A 17,398-nucleotide genomic window follows, 5' to 3' on the forward strand; every position below is an offset into this window, starting at 1 on the left:
GTAAGAGGACTTGATCCGCTAATGAAAAGGTAAAATAAACCGTGTAAAAGTCTTCGTATAGCGCGCAAATACAGAGGAATGTGTGATTATCGGTGTAACACGGGCTGCTTTAGCATCACTGAAAACAGATAGGTCTTTGTTTGTTCAAGAGCTGCACTAAAGCTGAACTAAAGCCATTCCCCTGCCATCACCACTCGCCTCAGCGCTACTTCCTGACGCTCCACTTTCACTGCGTTGCTAGGAGACCGCAGCAGTCAGGTGACTGTCTGCAGACAGAACATGGCTGACCTGTCAGAAGACCAATGAGAGAAAGGCCAAATTCTACATGATCGATCTGCTTTCACAGCTTTCTCTCTGAGGACAGTTTGATAAGTAACGTCCAAGGTAAGATCCAGAGCGCTCACGTCTGCTCTGCGCGAGGCTGCTTTCCCCAAAGATGCTGCTGCTAACGTTGTTTGTAGCTAACTAGCTAAGTTGAGCTAACTGCTAAGAGCTAACTGGAGACTGTTCGCTTTCAGGCACTTGCAGAGTTATTCACTACCCAGATGGTAAGAAGGAGAGTGGGTCCGCTGTGCTTTCCTGAAGCGTGACTTTGTTTGAATTGTCAGTAACGTGTTGTGGTTCTAGCTGTTGTGTTAGAAGTAGCTACAGCAGAAGCTAACCCACTTGCAGGCTGAGGGAGAGAAGCTGCTTTTCTAAAGTTAGCCTTAAAAACACTGTTTCTCTCCTTGCTTTATGCCTGGATTACAGCAAGGAAATTCAATTCTTTACGGATAATTACAAATAAATGAAGCGTGTCTGCTTTTCATGGATCAACAATGACAATGCTTCACTTTTTGCAAGTTTTCCATCTAAGCTCCTGTCATCGACAGAGTGAAATCTAACAATGATCACTGTGAAAGGGCCCACATTTGTACAAATCAGATTTTTGGATCTGTAGACCAAGTCATAATGTCCAGTCATTAAAAACACACTTGAGTGGCGTTTTCTTTGAGCTTAAATGGACTAGAGCCGTTTGATTCTTGTAAATGCCTGTTTTTAATGGTCCACTGTGATACTTTGACCTGAGAATACTTTTGAGCACTCCCTCCGGCCACTGTCAGTGAATGTGCTGGGGTTACAACAGTCACATGAGGAAGTGAATAGCTCCAATGTTGTAATCTGTGCCACTTTTTTCTAGACTTGGATAAACACACAGATTTTAAAAACCATGCTTCTGCTGTAAATGCCTTTGCGTCAGATTTAAATAATCATTGTTTTTATAGCTCATATGGACGCAATAAATTCAGGTATTTTATAGTATGTTAAAACACAGAACAGCACCACCTCATGACATCAGCAGGTGGAAGCTTGGAGCTGTTGAGGAGGAAATGGGCTTAATCTGCAGGTTTATCCCAATGTGCATGAATGAAACCAACACACAGGCCTGTAAGATAGTTTGAATCTCAAGTGAGTCGAGCTGCTTGGATGTTGAAAGCACTTGAAACTCTCGAGTGTCGGGCTAACAATGCGTCGCTGTCTCCTCCAGATGAGTGGGATTTCGGACGGGCTGATGAACGGCCCGAGCAAGAGCGAGCACTCGGACAAAGACACCCAGATCTGGGAGAGAGCGTGGACTATCGAAGAAATAAAGCAGAACAGCAACAACTGGTCCTTGGCTGCAGACGCAGGGGTAAGAAATCCTGAGGTACTGCTGGACGAATCGCTCCGTTCTTCATCCCCCTTCATCCAGAGCTGTCCTTCCCAGTAAATCCAAATAAAAAATGGGGTACAATGCTTTTTCAGGCTTTTGGTATTAATCTCAAACACATCTTGATCACTATATTACAGTTTGTTAATTAAAGAAATGCTATACTGATCAAAATCTCACTTGGCCGCTCTTCCTGGTTCAACTGAGTCCATCCTCTCCCCTCGCTCGCCTTCCTAACAAACCTCCCTCGTGTGATTTTAGGACTTGCCTAACCTACCTCACTCCCAGAATAAGCCTGTTTTGTTAACTGCTGAGATTTTGAATACTGCATATATATTTTTGTATGAATATTATTTTTGGAATTGACCCAGGCAGACTAATGGGATCCATATAAATACACAAAAATAAACAAATATGTTTGTTTACAGGGAAGAAGAGGAGAGAAAAAAACTTTCCCATTTCTCCACCATTACTTTAAAAAACTCTGTTTCATTGTTTAGTAGAAAAATACATTAAAAATTCAGAGACGTGGAGACATATAAAGTGTATCAAAACAACTGGACTTACTTAAAAAAGAGCTGACAGACATGGAGAGGAGCAAAGTGGTTGAATAGCCCATAAATACTTAAAAAACGGATAATGCTAACCAGGAAACTAGGGCTGCGCACATTAGCTTCATGCTACCTATGCTAACATTAGCTAGCGAGTGCCGTTTTTCGCTTCTACTGATACATTTTCTGTGAAAAAACATCCATATGGACTCGATTTTTGCTTGATTTTATTGGTTTGTGCTACTATGTTCATAGTCAGCTAAAGGCTATAAATGGCTAAAAACTGTGAAAACTGGTGACTCGTGAGAGGTTTTCTACCTCTTAGGCTAGGCCAAGCCACTTGTATGACACAATAAATTTCCCATATATGGTCATGTTTGAAGCAGCCAGAGGGGGTAAACAAAAGAGAAAAAAACCTTCCACTACTCCACCATTACTTAAACAAATGCTGAATTATGAATGTATTGTTTTACTAAGTAAAGATACAAACATGAACGGGGCAAACTGGTTCAACAGCCCTTAAATACTTAAAAAAAAATGGACAATGCTAACCAGGAAGCTACACTAGCTTCATGCTATGTGTGCTAACATTAGCAACGAGTGCCGTTTTTCGCTTCTACCGAACTACAGTATATGCGGTGAAAAACATCCATATGGACCCGATTTTGACTTGACTTTATTGGTGTGTGATAAATGTTTATAGTCCGCCTGAAAACGGCTAAAAAAGATTGAAAAACTGTGATTCTCATGAGAGGTTTTAGGCGTCCATTGTAATTTTACAGTCTATGGGCGAAGCTCATGTTTGGTTGTATGGCGGTATGGTTCTTAGTCCTTGGGTCCATCCGAAATCCTCAAATACATAGCTTCTATGTCCTGATCCTAGCTCCTAACCCATATGACGTGGTCAGATCAACTGTTAGATCCCTATGCAGTTAGGAACTAGAGCTACAGCAGCATTTGCCCAATCCAACCGTCCTTACCCAGGGCGGAAAACACAGGGGAAGTGACATCACCAACAGCTGTTTCATGAAAAACTACATCCTCCATATAATATTGGATAACAAAAAACACTCCTACTGCAGCCACTTAATTCCACAAACATGAACCACAATAATGTTATGAAGCCTCACAGAAAACAGACGATAAAAACCTCGAATCACTGAGGAACCACCAGAGGTCCCTATGCTAAAGGAAATATGATAGGAAGCATACAGGCTCCTTTTCCTGCCTCCTTCCTAACTGACAGCACAATTCGGAGGCTTCTTATCATGGCGGACGCTGATGCACATCCGGTTTGGCGTTAGACCTCTTTGACCAATTTGCTGATTTCAGCTCCGGCCCTAGTCCCTGAAAGGAGAGCTTTGCTTTAAGATTTACCAAAATGAATCACGGACTTGAACAACAGATTGCCAAATTGTGAAGAATGTAGAGGATACCTGATTTCTTTTTATTCACTTCGTCCCGATTCTTCACAGGGAAGTTTATAAGCTTCTTTCACAACTTTCAGGGTCAGGGTCACGGTAGTGACAACAACTGGCCAGCTAGTTCTTGAGCAAACAAAAACAGTGTCTTTATGCAAATGTCTTCTTTTACAATTTACGGAAGGACAGAAAACAATTTCATTCCAAAATTTAGTTCAATATGTTCAGAAAGTTTGTTAATGAGATCATATGTTTCAATCGTTCAGCCCTGCTTAAAAGATTGTGCTAATTAGAGCCACGTGGAGCCGTTTCCATTTCTATTATCTGCCGTCGTTTGTTTCCTTAATGGCGTGTCGTCTTCGCAGCTCTTCCTATGCCTCCAAGACTTCAGCCAGAGAATGCTGTCCAAGACCCACGAGATCGAGAAGCAGCTGGACGGCCTGATCCGCGACGCCAAGGCCACGGACAGCTGCCTGCACTCCGTCTTCAACGACTTCCTCATGCTCTCCAACACGCAGTTCATCGAAAACGTAACTATTCTCTTGAGAAATGATCAACCCGGTCTTGCACAAGGCCCTGTTGTGGTTTTTGCGCGTGTGGTAAGAAACTGTTTCCTGTTGCAGAGGGTTTACGATGAAGAAGTGGAGGATACTGCGGTCAAAGCTGATGCTCCAGAAAAGCAGCCCGAGCAGGTACGATCAAAGGGCACGTAGTGTGTGAAAATGAAGATTTACTGTTGTTTGCACATCTTATCATACCTGCGATGGTTACTAAAAAGCTGCGACTCATAAAATGTAAACAAATGTAATTGCCAATTTATCTTTGAGGCAGGGAGTGCCACGAAAAGAAAATACTGGGGGCTCTAAAAACATGGGACCCAGGGAGTCGTCACAGGCCAAGATGTCCCAATTGTTTATTATTCCTTTGAAATTTTAATTTTGGGGCATGCTGCTGTATTCCATGGGACAGTAAATGTGATGGTAGGCTTGTGTGGGGGGGCATTAATTTTCCTTTTCACAAAACTCATCTAAATAGATCTTTTTCCTCGTATTGCCTTCACTTTTTTGTTGCCTTTTCATCCTTGTTTTAGTCTCATTTTTGTTGCTATTTTTTCAAGAAGCTTTTATAGTTTGAAAAAGCAGAACTGGAGAAAATGTGCTCGGTTCAGGTGGGGGTTAAGAGTAAAAGTAAGATAAAATACCAACACACCAGGGTGAAAGCATGTTTACAATAGCCTCAACATTGGCCTAGTGTCGTCAGTTTGATGATTTCCGCCCTTTAGGAGAAGACACGGGAGCAGAAGGAGGCAGAGCTCATCCCTAAAATGCAGGAGGCGGTGAACTACGGCCTGAAAGTCCTGGAGTCGGCCTTTGAACACTTGGACATCAAGGCTGGAAACTCGGACTCCGAGGACGAGGAGGTCCCCGACAGAGTGGACGCCATTTTGGAGCCTAAGGTACACTTCATATAATATGCCACTATCATAAGTACAGTGGATGAAAGAAACCCCATGCTTTAATACGCCATATCTGTGTTTTTGTTTTTTTCCAGGACCTGTACGTAGACAGGCCCCTCCCATATCTAATCGGCTCCCAGGCTTTCATGGAGCAGGACGACGTGGGGCTGGGCGACCTCTCCAGCGACGGTAATATTCTTTGTCATAAAAACATCAGGGTTTCCCTCACCTAAACAGAGCACATGTTCTCCAGTTTGGCACTACCCAAGTCTACAAGCTTCTTGAGAAAAAGCGTCAAAAGAACGAAAACGAGGATAAAAACAGAACCAAAAAGTGACAGTAATTTGGATAAAGCTGTACTGGAGAAATTGTGCTCAGTTAAGACGGGGGTTAAGGGGTTAAAAACAATTTAAATTGGATTCAAACTGGCATTAAATCAAAATTTATTGGAAAATGTATCGCTCAACAAGTTTTGCTATACAAGTTCATTGAAAATACCCAAATTAGGGTCTAAAAGTGATGTCCAAAGTGCAGCCCGGGGGCCAAATGTGGCCCTCAGACCATTTGTTGGTGATCCTCAAGCTTCTTGTTGAATTTGCACATATTACCAGAGATGGTAGTTTTTAATCATTCTACACAATTATAGCCTCAAAAATTAATATTTTCTGAGCCGCATTAAGCTTCCAAGTCTGTGAGACAGTTAAAACCTCTCTGCATCCAGTGGAATGTTTCACCGTGTTGACCACCGGTTTGTGTCCATCAATGCAAACTTCAAATTGTGGGCCTTGATGGAAAAAAAAAAAGTTTGGACACCCCTGGTCTGAAACACGTTGCAGTTTTGGATGAAATTGACCACATTCTTTTGTTAAAAAGTTTCCCGTTTTGTCCACAGTTTGTCCTCTGTTTGATGAAACGTTTGCAAATCTTAAGAAATTAGAAAAATGATGCACAGTCCCCTGCGTTTGTGGCATTCAAATATAACATTTGGACATTAAGGATGGCATTAAAAAGTATTACATTTGACTTGTTTCTGCCTGTATAAACCCTGAAAATATTGACGTTTTTGGCAACCTTTATGCGTTTGTTTTCCGCAGAGATGTCGGTGGACAGTGACAGAGACAGCGTAATCGAAAGCGAAGATGGAAAAGATGCCGTGGTAAGACTTTTCCATTCTATTGTGAGGGTATTTTGTTTTTTTGAGCTGCATGCAGAATACTTCTAAAACTGCCGTTAAACTTCACAATACGCAGTCATTCCATTTCAGCTTCACGTAGAAACAAGATACAAGGTTGCACAGAGACCGTTTATGGATCTGTCTTAGGAACAAGTGAAAGCTTGCGTTTTAGTCACGTGACATTCCCACTGCTGCTTTCAGACCAACTTGAAATCCTGTCCAGCCCAGTTTCTCACTCCTTATACTCCTTTATTTAAAATGTGATGAGCCCCTGTCAGAATGGTGTTTTATTTTTCTCCCAGCATTCAGATGAAGACTATAACGCGGGTGAAGATGGGACTCCTGAAATGATCAAAAAGGTATTTGCTGAAGTCGACTTTTTGGACACATTCCGCATATTCGTGCTTGTTTCTTTCCGTAGAAGTCGTCCATGTTGAGTTATGACGACGACGACGAAGAGGATGAGGATTCGGACATATTTGGAGATTCCGACAAGGACGACATCGAAGAGGAAACGAGGGTCAGACGAAAAGAGAAAACGAGATTCGCCGCATGAGCCACGGCGCTGTGATTTGTGACGATCTTTTGTCGTCCCATTCAGAGCACGCACCAGGCGTCCTTCGCAGACGAGCTGGCGGCCCGGATCAAGGGAGAGCCCATCAGCAAACCCGACGCCGACCGCGCATGTGAGGGATTTCACTTTTAGTCTGGCATTCAAATCACACTGCACGTTCTTTTCTTCATCTTTAGCCATCGATGTCTTTAAGTTTCTGTGTGATCCATCTTTGCACGCTCACAAACTCTTTGTTTTCGTCATCTGTGAAGCCGTGTCATCCAAGAAGAAAAGTAAAAACCGGAAAGAGTCCAAGCCTCCGAAGCCAGAGGGTATGTCATCATTCATTTTGATTTCAGTCGACTGTGTGTTTATTTATCGTCCTCGACCAGTGCTCATTTTGATTTAGTTTCACTCTTCAATAGTCACAATTTAGTCTTTTTTGAGTCGATCTAGTTTTTTATTTGAAATTTATCAAATTTATCTGAAATTTCATGTAAATGTGTCATTTGAATTGATTATTCATTGTCATCTTATTATTTAAAGCCACACCGCGTAACATTTTATCCAATACATAGACCAAATACGTGATAAACTACTCTAAAATGTGGAAAGTACTGTCAATACTTTCACATTTCCCGGCAAAACAGCCCATAAGTTCATATATGATGTGCAAAACCTATACTTGTAGAAAAAAGGTGCTTTACTTTGGGCTACAATTGTGAGTTTCGGCACTTTGCGTTTTGGCAATGAAGAACATTTTGTATTACTGGCAACAGTGTAATCCAAAATGTTACGCCTTTAATGTAATCTTATTTAATCAAGGTCCAAGGTTTTTATTAGCAGACAAAAATATAACAGCTATAGCACTTTAGGTGTAGTTATCAGGGGTGGGAACCTCTGCAATCCGATGCGATATGCGATACATGGCTGACGACAACGCTTATCTCACGACACGCCGATACTGCGATTATCGATCTTGTTACGACCCGGCTCGAAAGCATATTGCACAAAAATAACCTATGATACATGACAAAAAACAAACCTTTAGTTAAACATACTACATATTATTCATCATTTACATTTCTTTTCAATGGGTCTTAAGATCTGTCAGTGACATTTACATTTAAATAAACAAGAAACCACAGCCATATTTAAATAGGAATAGATCAACCCCAAATGTATCTTATTTATAACTATAAAAACTATTATTAAAAGTAATTAACTTGTGTTACAGTGTTTGGTCCAAATGCTTAAAACTGTAGTGCTGCCCCCTGCTGTCCTGACTGAATTCTTGATCATTGTTGGCCTCTATTGACTGTGAAAACAGTGGAGCACTGCATGACGCCACTCATTAATATGCATCATCAAAAGTATCGATATCGGAATAAAAGTATTGGTATCGTCCCGCAATATATCGTGATATATTGAGAAATCGATATATTGTCACACTCCTAGTAGTTATAGTCTGAACTCAAAGTCACTAAAATATGACTTGGCCTAAAACTATGACGAATAATTTCAGTCGATTAAACTTACCAGTGGAGGTCAAAGTAGTTTATTTCACTTCTTGAGTAAAAGTACAGATGCAGCTAGTCACATATTACTCTTATAAAAGTAAACGTTGCTCAGTCAAATTTTGCTTACGTGAAAGTACCGAAGAATTTCTTGTGGAAAATACTCCAAAGTATTATTCAAAGTAAAAAGTGCATATCAGTTTAAAGGTCCTATATCATGCAAAATCGACTTTTTGGAGCTTTTAGCCATGTTGTTATGCTATTTCCTTATCAAAAGCACCCCCAGAGTGGTTTGTGGCTTCATTCACGCAGCTCTCAGTAATCCTCCTGAATCCTGCTCTCTGAGCAGCTGCTCCTCCCTCTCCTGGTGAACGACTGAGTGTTCAGTTGTGTCGTAACAGCGGAACGGAAGTGCTCGATGTCTGTAATGTAATGTCTTAATTCTATGCTTACGGCCTGATTTTAATTTGTAAAACAGCGTTTTCATTATTTCTGTCGTAAGAGAGAAACAAAGAGAACAAATAAAAAATAAAAAAAATAATTTAAAAAATAAAAAAGGATGTGCCCGAGGTGCTTCCAGGTCAGCTGTGGCCAAAACAAACACCCCTGAACGTCTGAACAGATCAGTCATGTTTGCGCTGCAGCTGTGAAGATGGAGCTCGTTGTCATCTATTCTGGACACACATGTTCTTTATTCTTAACTAAAGATAATGTCACGGAGAAAAAGAAGCGCGTTTGGCTACGGAGTTTATTCAACCTTTTTCAGTAAGAGGCCACTCAGCTGTTTTTTTCTCCGGGATTCAGCGACTATCAGCCAAAATATTGTTTTTCTGTGACTGTCACTGATGGATGTTTGGTGAACCTTCGCCAGAATCAAAGTGGATTCACTTTTATAACCAACGCGAGTCCCATAATGTAAACAGCGATGGACCATATTAGCTTGTTCTTAGCCATTTATGAAGCTGTGTTGCAGATGTCAACTCCGTATAACTGCATCGTGAAGCAATTTTACTTATTGCTGTTTATTTATTTTACGGTAAAGTATGTGCGGAGAGAGGGGGCGGAGTTAACTGAATCGAAGCGTTGTGTCTTCCGGGTTCGAAAAATACCTCCAGAAAACACTTATATTTATCACAAAAATGAGTGCTCAATAGTGGTAGAGGTACAATATATCATATAAATGCCTATACTTAACTTTGGAATGGCTAAAATAGCATGATATAGCCCCTTTAAATGCGTTGTGGAAAGTTAACTTTGCTGCTTCAAAAACATGAAAGCTGCCCCCAAAATCACCCTCTGTACGGCAACACGACGGGGACAAAACTTCTTCCTTGGTGCGAGTCAGTGGAATTTGACAGTAACATCTGCACAGCGCCACCTACTGCTCTGGAGTGTGCATTGATTATCTTTTAAAATGAAGCAAAACACACGGACATCTTTACTTTTTACTTTGGCCTCGAGTTATCGTTTGTTTCCTCCACAGCGGATGAAGACAGTGACGACATGTTCAAACCCCCCAAGATGGAGGACGAAGACTTCTCTCCGTTCGGGGCGAAGAGTGGGCTCTTCAGTGGGGGGAGGGGCCTGTTCGATGATGACAACGAGGTGTGACTCCAGACTCTTATTTCTGTGGATAAACTGGCAAATGGCTTTGTTTGTGTGCAGTTCATCGGGAGTTAGATTGTAAATATTATGTTGTATTTTCAGGGTGATCTTTTCTCTGAAGCTCCTAAAGCACCTGCCGCAGAGGAAACACCACACCAGAGTAAGAAAACAACAACGCCCTCTATAGGTGAGACTGAGCTTTGAAAGTGAGATTGAAATTGGGAATTGACTCCTTGTGTTGACATTTTTTTAGATTCTACAAAGTCAGGGAAGAAGATTCCAGCTGGAGGAGTGTCGATATTTCCAGGTCAGTGCAGTCTGTACGTTAGAGCTATTTGAAAAGTGCTTCTTAGTAACGGCCCAAAATGTGTGTTTCCAGAAAACAACTTGTTTGGCTCGTCCAATGACACAGAGCCAGAGGAAAGCAAAGAGAACGGTACTTCAGTCTGCAAACCGGCACCGCCTGGGGGAGGGCTGTTTGATGATGAAGATGAGGATGACTTCTTCAGTGGAAGCACAGGCAAAACGTCGGTACCAGGTAAATACATCAGGGGCAGGAACCTGTGGGTTCCTCACCATTCGATACGATAAGCTAGGGCTGTGCAATTAATCGGAATTCAATTACGATTTCCATTACTACACTAAACGATTATGAAAATTGCATAATCGAGAAAAAGTATTATTAAGGAGGCTCTCCTGCTTCTGATGCGCAGAAATAATAATATATTTAAAAAATCGATATAATTTGTTTTTTTATTTGGCCAAATATTTTTTTCATAATGTTATATATTTTCAGTAAATTAAATAACTAAACAAAGATTTTTTTTAAGGCAACAAATAATCGTTTGAATAATCGTGATTTCAATTATGACTGATTATGAATATTATTTTTTCTATAATCGAGCAGCCCTATGATACGCGATACATGGCTCATGACAACAAAAAACCTCCCAATACAATACATTTCGTTTTTTTAGAGCAACATATGTGATGGTCAGACTTATTTTTCTTAAATGAGTCTTGACTTACACACTGAAAATGGGTCTATTGCTCTGTCAGTGGCATCACTTCATTTACATTTAAATAAACAAGAAACCACTGTCCTTTTTACAGGTATAAATCAACCACAAAACACAAAATCTTATTTTTAATTATGAAACCTAGTATTAAAAGTAATGTATTTATGTGAGTTCGGTCGAAGTGCTTAAAATTGTAGCACTGCCCTTTCTGACTGAATTCTTGATCATTATTGACAGTGAAAATAGTTGAGCGTTGCTACCTCATGAATATGCATGTTGTTGTTAATATGCATGATATCATCAAAACTATCGATATCGGAAAAAAGACGGTATCGTATCATTCTGCAGCATATCGCGATATATCGCATATATTGTCACACCCCTAAAGTACACAGCCTTTAGTGTTGCTTTATTACAGTTCTTCATGTGGTGTAATAGAGTCCTTGTTTCTGTATGTCTATTGCTTTTGCAAATGACAAAAAAAACAATATTTCATAGTAAGCATATCTATTCACATATCCCAAATCAGCAATGTCAGTAATTCAATCAGTTTAAAGGACTTTTCCCACTGAAATGACAAATAATGACACTGAATGGACAGTTAGATACAGTTTCAAATGATGTTGCTCATATTTAGACTTCATTATGCAGGTCACAAACATTTCAAAACGTTGACATGTTGATTAACACTAGAATTACCTGAGGACCTTGGAGTTTGCTGAATCACCCTAAAAATATAAAAACATATTGAAATAACAACATATACTCTTCCAGCAGCGAAGGAGAAGCCCAAAGCCAAGAAGGCGCTTGATCTTTTCGACGATGAAGAAGATGACGGTGACCTCTTCAGCGCAAAATCCAGCACGCCTCCGAGTAAGAAGGAAGCAGAGGAGCAACCAGCCAAGCCTGCTAACAAAAAGGTACCGCTGAGAGATCCTTCAGTCAAGTGCTTTTCAAAACCTGACTCCGGGTGACTCGACTCACCTCCGGCGGTCGTTTTTTCAGATGCCCGCCGGAGCCGTGTCCCTGTTCGGTCCCGGGACGAGGAACCTGCTGTCTGAAGGCCTGAGGAAACGCCCGCCGTCCACCAGCGAGGAGTCCGAGAGATCTGAGGAGGTCTGGCCAGCACACAATTCTCTCACCAAACACATTTAGTCTTATGTGTGTTTGTTTTAATGTTACGATCAAGAGAAAAAAGACAAAACAGCGGAGATAACCAGGAAGTAGCAACAACCTCCAACCTGAAAAATCTTAATAACTAATATGTAAGCAAAATAAAACTTAAACCTGGATCTATCCATGATTTAGATTTCATCACTGAAAATATAGGCAATTTGGACTATTAAGTTTTTATGCACAAAATGTCTTATTTTAATATGAAAACATAAAATTGTATTACATTTATTTTCTCATATTTATGTCAGTAATCTACAGCAGAAGTTTCAAGTTGATATGACTAAAATAATATCCTTATTTACTTAGTTACTCGCCTTCTGTCTACGTTTTTTCGAGCTTTTAGCCAGATCACATGATGTTTTCTCATCATAAACATACCTGTGTTGAGCCACTCGACTTAAAGCAGTACTAAGTAACTCTTGCCCCTAGAGGCCATAAGCGCAACTGCAGGTGTCGTATTTTTTTAACTTATTAATTGTCTTGGAGAGTAAATACTACGCTGACAGGAAAGGCGAAGGGAGAGAGGGATATTGTACATCCAATTATACAATGGAAATAATTTTTTTCACTAAAACTTGGCTGTAAATACTGTTTAAAGTGACGTTAGCCCGCAGTTAGCTTTGCCCGTTAGCATGTTAGCTTCTTCTTCGTGATTCCATTAGTGTGTATTGTTTGCTCCGGTCCGGTGGCAGTCAAGTTGCAAACATGTTTTTTTGGCCAGAGACACCAGGGGGAGATGAAAGACCCTCCAATCATCCCATAAACACTTGTTTTACCCCCACAGGGACTACGAAAAGGATTTATTAAGGTAAACGTGTTACTTAGTACTGCTTTAAATCCTCATAACGTGATGAAGCCTGATATGCGTTGCCTAAAGGGGGAAGTAAAGGAATGTTTTTATTGACATATTTTGTTGCGTTCTTCATGTGTTTAGGCGATGACAGTCTTTTACGTGGCAAGTTCAAAAACCCAATGTGGCCCTCGCATTAAAAAGTTTGCCTATACGTGCTCCTTTCTGTATTTGTCATTGGCTGCATGCCACTCTGGAGCTTAAATAGCCTCATGTAAATAGTAATTTGAGTATCCAGGTTTCTCTGAGCACATGCAAACATCACATCCAGAATGTCTTACCCGGGATAAGACTGATTAGCTCTGTTTCCCAAAGGAATAAACCTAAATAATTTGCATGACACAATCAAATTTCCTCATGATGGACTCTCTTTCTAATAGACTGATGACTATATCTAATAGTTTATTCCTGTATTTCAGAATGGACTTGCCCCAGAAGTAGAAAAGCCTTCTCCAAAGCCCCCTCAGAAGTCTCAGAGCAGAGGGCTGTTCTCTGATGACGAGGACACTCTGGTTAGGACACGCAGCACACGTTACTTTTGTCGCTTCATTTTACACACAGCAAAGCTTCATCTATGTCCCTGATCTGTCGTCTGTTCAGAATGGAGTCGTCCCGGAGGCTGAAAAGCCGTCCTCAAAGCCTCCTCAGACGCCTCAGAGCAGAGGGCTGTTTTCAGACGACGAGGACGGCCAGGTAAGGCTTGGTCCTCAGATACTTGCCCTCAATTTAAAACTTGTTTATTCCATGTCACCCTAATTCTTTCCTTCATATAATTTCAGTGTAGTTTAAAGGGACTATGCAGAGTTTAAAAATGTTAAAATTAAGTATTTTCCTCCCCATACATGTTCCAGCCATGTCCTAATGTGTAGAATGATGTCTCTAAAATCCTGCACTGTCACTCAAAAAGGTGTTAATTCGGGTCCGAAGTGCCGTCATGCACGAGCTTAATATAGAAGCTGTAGTTACACGTATGACCTGAGGTGGCAGTAGTGAGTATAAAATGGCTAACTGGCATCTAGCCCCTTTAAAATGACTAGAATGGAAATGATGAACGGTAGTTAAAAGGCATTTGTTGACCAGGGCTTTGGACACACGACAGGGTTTTAAAATGTTATGGAATATTTTCCCACAATTCTTGTATAAAGCCACAGACTTAATGATTCTGAGAAAAACTAGACATGAGTCGAGACCACACACTTCCTCTTCTCTGTAAAGATTTGAGTCATCACTTGGGCTGTCACAATAAATACTATATCGACTTATTGTTCAATACTTAATAATAATAATAATTCATGTTTGTTGCAGCTTGTGTGTAAGATATGATAATGCACTTTTAGAACAAAGGGTTACTTTCATTTTTATGCCGGAGAGTTGACAGTATCAAGTATCGATAGAGTCAATAATATTGTTTATCGCGATGCTTTCCTGCCTCAATATATCGAACTTCAAATTCGAGATCGTGACAGGCCTAGTCATCACATCAAGCGTGACATTTATTCTGGCAGGCATTATATCTCAATCTCTTTGAAAATGACATTGCTCAACTAATTTTAACTCCATACGTCCGTCAAAAATACTATCATGGAGCCACGGATCTTTTCTGGTTCATATAGCGTCGTAAATCATTAGTGATAAATAAAGGATTGTGTTGAGGCTTCAATTGTTTTTTTGAGAAGTCGCAATAGTGAAGTTTGACTTTTTTGCCAGGAAAGCCTTTGTTTTTTTTTTTTTTTTTTTTTTTTTTTTTTTTTTTTTTTTTTTTTATTGATTTCTTTTGCATTTCATCTTGAGCAGTAGTATACAGAAATTAAAAACATATGTTGAAACAGAAAGTAAAGAGTACAGATTTTGGTTCCATTGCCAAGTTTCTTGAATAACTGTATCTGTGTTCATGTCCCCCTGGTGTGAGGCTATTTCAGAAAAATAACATTGTCACGCCGTTCTGTTTTCTGTGGGTGATGTCCCGGTGTAGCGGTCGCTGAAGCGACAGCAGGAGGGGCTGACGGTTCGGCGCTCGCCCCACCCATCTATTTTCCAGAGTGACAACATTCTAGCAACAGCAACAACACAAGAAACAGGAAATACATAACATTTCAATACTTTTTACAGGTGACATAAGGCAAGGCTACGAGATAACGCCGGCTATTTGTCAAGTTGTAATGTTAAACTGTTCCGCGACGTTTAAGGTTTTGACTGATTTTTTGTTGGCAATATTTTTGAGTGATTGCAGATAGTTGTTGATCTCCATACTTAGTAATTTGATTGAGGGCTTGTACATTAAGAATTTAGCTTTGTGTATATGAAATTTTCCATACAGAATGAATAAGTTAACCATATATTCAATATTACAATTTTTGTGGTTAAAGTGCGTGACAATATGTTGAAAATCTAATTTAATAGGACAAGTGATTTTTTGTGATAGAAACATTTGTAGTTTAGACCATACTTCATGAGTATATGCGCAGTCGTAAAATAAATGTTTTAGAGTTTCAGTTTCCAGATTGCAAAATGAGCATTTGTTGTCAATATCGCTAAATTTCGCTATATAAGAATTAGTAGGGTAAATGTTGTGAATAATCTTCCAGTGAGTTTCTTTGATTTTGTTACTGATACAGTACTTAAAGGCCACTAGCCACGTTTTGTTCCAGTTCACTTCACTAAAAGTGGAGCTCCAATGAGCTTTGCAAGCTGGTGAGATTTTGTTTTGGTTCTGAATGTGGTGGCGGATGAACTTATTGGAGCATTTGTTACTTGTAAAGTTGACACCGTTGATTAAAATGGGTTCTGTAATTATAGCGGTTTCTTGCCTTTGATGTGCTTTCATTAGTTCTTTGATACCAATAGGAATAGCTCTCATGACTGAGTTGAATTCCCGTGGTGGAATGGGAAATTGATGGTGGTTGATAAAAGATCCATATGAAATGAGTTGGCCATTTTCAAATAAATCTTGTACATGGGTAATCTTCTTCTCAAACCAGTTTTGTAGGTATAATGTTTTGTTGCATCTTATTATGTTTTCGTTGTTCCAGATTAAGCTCTTATGAGGTGAAAAATTGTGTTTGTAACACATTTTCCATGCTAATAAGGCTTGTTTGTGAAATGCACTTAATTTTAAAGGCAATTTAGATATGCTATAATTACATTTTAACAGAAATTGTAACCCTCCCACCTTTTGAAAGATGCTATTTGGGATGAAGTACCACAGAGAGTTACGATTAATAATACACAGTTTGATCCATTTTACTTTGAAAGTTTGGTTTAAGACTGAAAAATCCAGGGATTCTAATCCTCCTTCGTCTCTGGAGTTACACAGAATTGTCCTTTTGACCCGGTGCTGCCTGTTTTTCCATATGAAATCCGTAAATATCTTGTTGATTTCTTTGCATGTTGACTCTGTAATCTCTAATACTAAAGCAGGATAGATAAAGCGAGATGCGCCTTCTGCTTTCGTGAGCAGGGTTCTTCCCCAGATTGAGGTGTCTCTTTGTGTCCATAAATTGAAGATATTTTTGGTTTTCTTCAATTTGGGGAGAAGATTTTGTTGTTGTCTCTCTCTACCATCCTTACTGATATGTATTCCTAGGTATTTGACACTACTTTTTACTGTAATACTTTGAAACACGTTCTCATCACATTCATAGAGACACAAGATTTCACATTTTGAGGTATTTAGCTGTAAACCGGAAGCATCCGAGAACCTTTGAACCAGAGTTATAGCATTCTCAATCTGATGTTTGTCTGAAAGAAAAAGTGCAGTATCGTCTGCTAACTGGGTAATTTTTATTTCCTTGTCAAAGATATTGATGCCTTTGATCAAGCTGTTCTTAATTTGAATGGATAAGAGTTCAACTGTTAGCAGGAACAGAAAGGGCGCCAGAGGACATCCTTGACGGACAGATCTTGAAATTGGAAATCTTGAAGTAGTGTTAGGATACATCATAACACTGCTGTCAATATTTTTATAAAGCGTTTGAATTACTGAGACAAAGTTAGGGCCAAAGCCAAAGCTGTGTAACGTTTTGAATAGGAAATGATGCTCTATAGTGTCAAAGGCTTTGTAAAAGTCTAAAAATAAGATTAGTGCGTTCGTATTTATATATTCCGAGTAATCAAGCAGGTCGAGCACCAGTCTTATGTTAGAGCTTATATGCCTGTTTGACATGAATCCTGTTTGAGTTTCGCTTATAATTTCTTGGAGTCCAGCCTTTAGTCTTTTGGCAAAAACCGATGCAAAAATTTTGTAGTCCACATTTAGGAGTGTAATTGGTCTCCAGTTTTCTATTGATAAGACATCTTTTCCTGGTTTAGGGATCAAACATATTGTTCCTTGCTTCATAGTGGTGGGCAGTTCTTTTTCTGTGATACACAATTCAAATGCCTCAAGTA

General features: G+C 39.8%; 1 protein-coding gene across 4 annotated transcripts in view; it reads left to right on the plus strand.

Annotated features, from left to right (window-relative positions):
- The first annotated feature begins 245 nt into the window (after positions 1-245).
- Positions 246-17,398, plus strand: part of washc2c (WASH complex subunit 2C) — a 32,705-nt gene continuing 15,552 nt past the window's right edge. For 2 of the 4 annotated variants that reach the window (XM_079559859.1, XM_079559862.1), the window contains exons 1-19: positions 246-384; positions 1,529-1,672; positions 4,028-4,192; positions 4,286-4,354; positions 4,945-5,118; positions 5,214-5,307; positions 6,213-6,274; positions 6,595-6,651; positions 6,714-6,812; positions 6,894-6,978; positions 7,118-7,177; positions 9,846-9,967; positions 10,070-10,154; positions 10,221-10,274; positions 10,347-10,505; positions 11,761-11,906; positions 11,992-12,102; positions 13,432-13,524; positions 13,613-13,705. In XM_079559859.1, the coding sequence (XP_079415985.1) occupies positions 1,529-1,672; positions 4,028-4,192; positions 4,286-4,354; positions 4,945-5,118; positions 5,214-5,307; positions 6,213-6,274; positions 6,595-6,651; positions 6,714-6,812; positions 6,894-6,978; positions 7,118-7,177; positions 9,846-9,967; positions 10,070-10,154; positions 10,221-10,274; positions 10,347-10,505; positions 11,761-11,906; positions 11,992-12,102; positions 13,432-13,524; positions 13,613-13,705 (1,872 nt within the window). In that variant the 5' untranslated portion in view covers positions 246-384. The remainder of the gene's footprint in view (positions 385-1,528; positions 1,673-4,027; positions 4,193-4,285; positions 4,355-4,944; positions 5,119-5,213; positions 5,308-6,212; positions 6,275-6,594; positions 6,652-6,713; positions 6,813-6,893; positions 6,979-7,117; positions 7,178-9,845; positions 9,968-10,069; positions 10,155-10,220; positions 10,275-10,346; positions 10,506-11,760; positions 11,907-11,991; positions 12,103-13,431; positions 13,525-13,612; positions 13,706-17,398) is intronic. The other 2 variants (XM_079559860.1, XM_079559861.1) reach the window with 2 other exon arrangements.

Source organism: Gobius niger (assembly GCF_951799975.1).
Source record: "Gobius niger genome assembly, chromosome: 7".
NCBI lineage: Eukaryota > Metazoa > Chordata > Actinopteri > Gobiiformes > Gobiidae > Gobius > Gobius niger.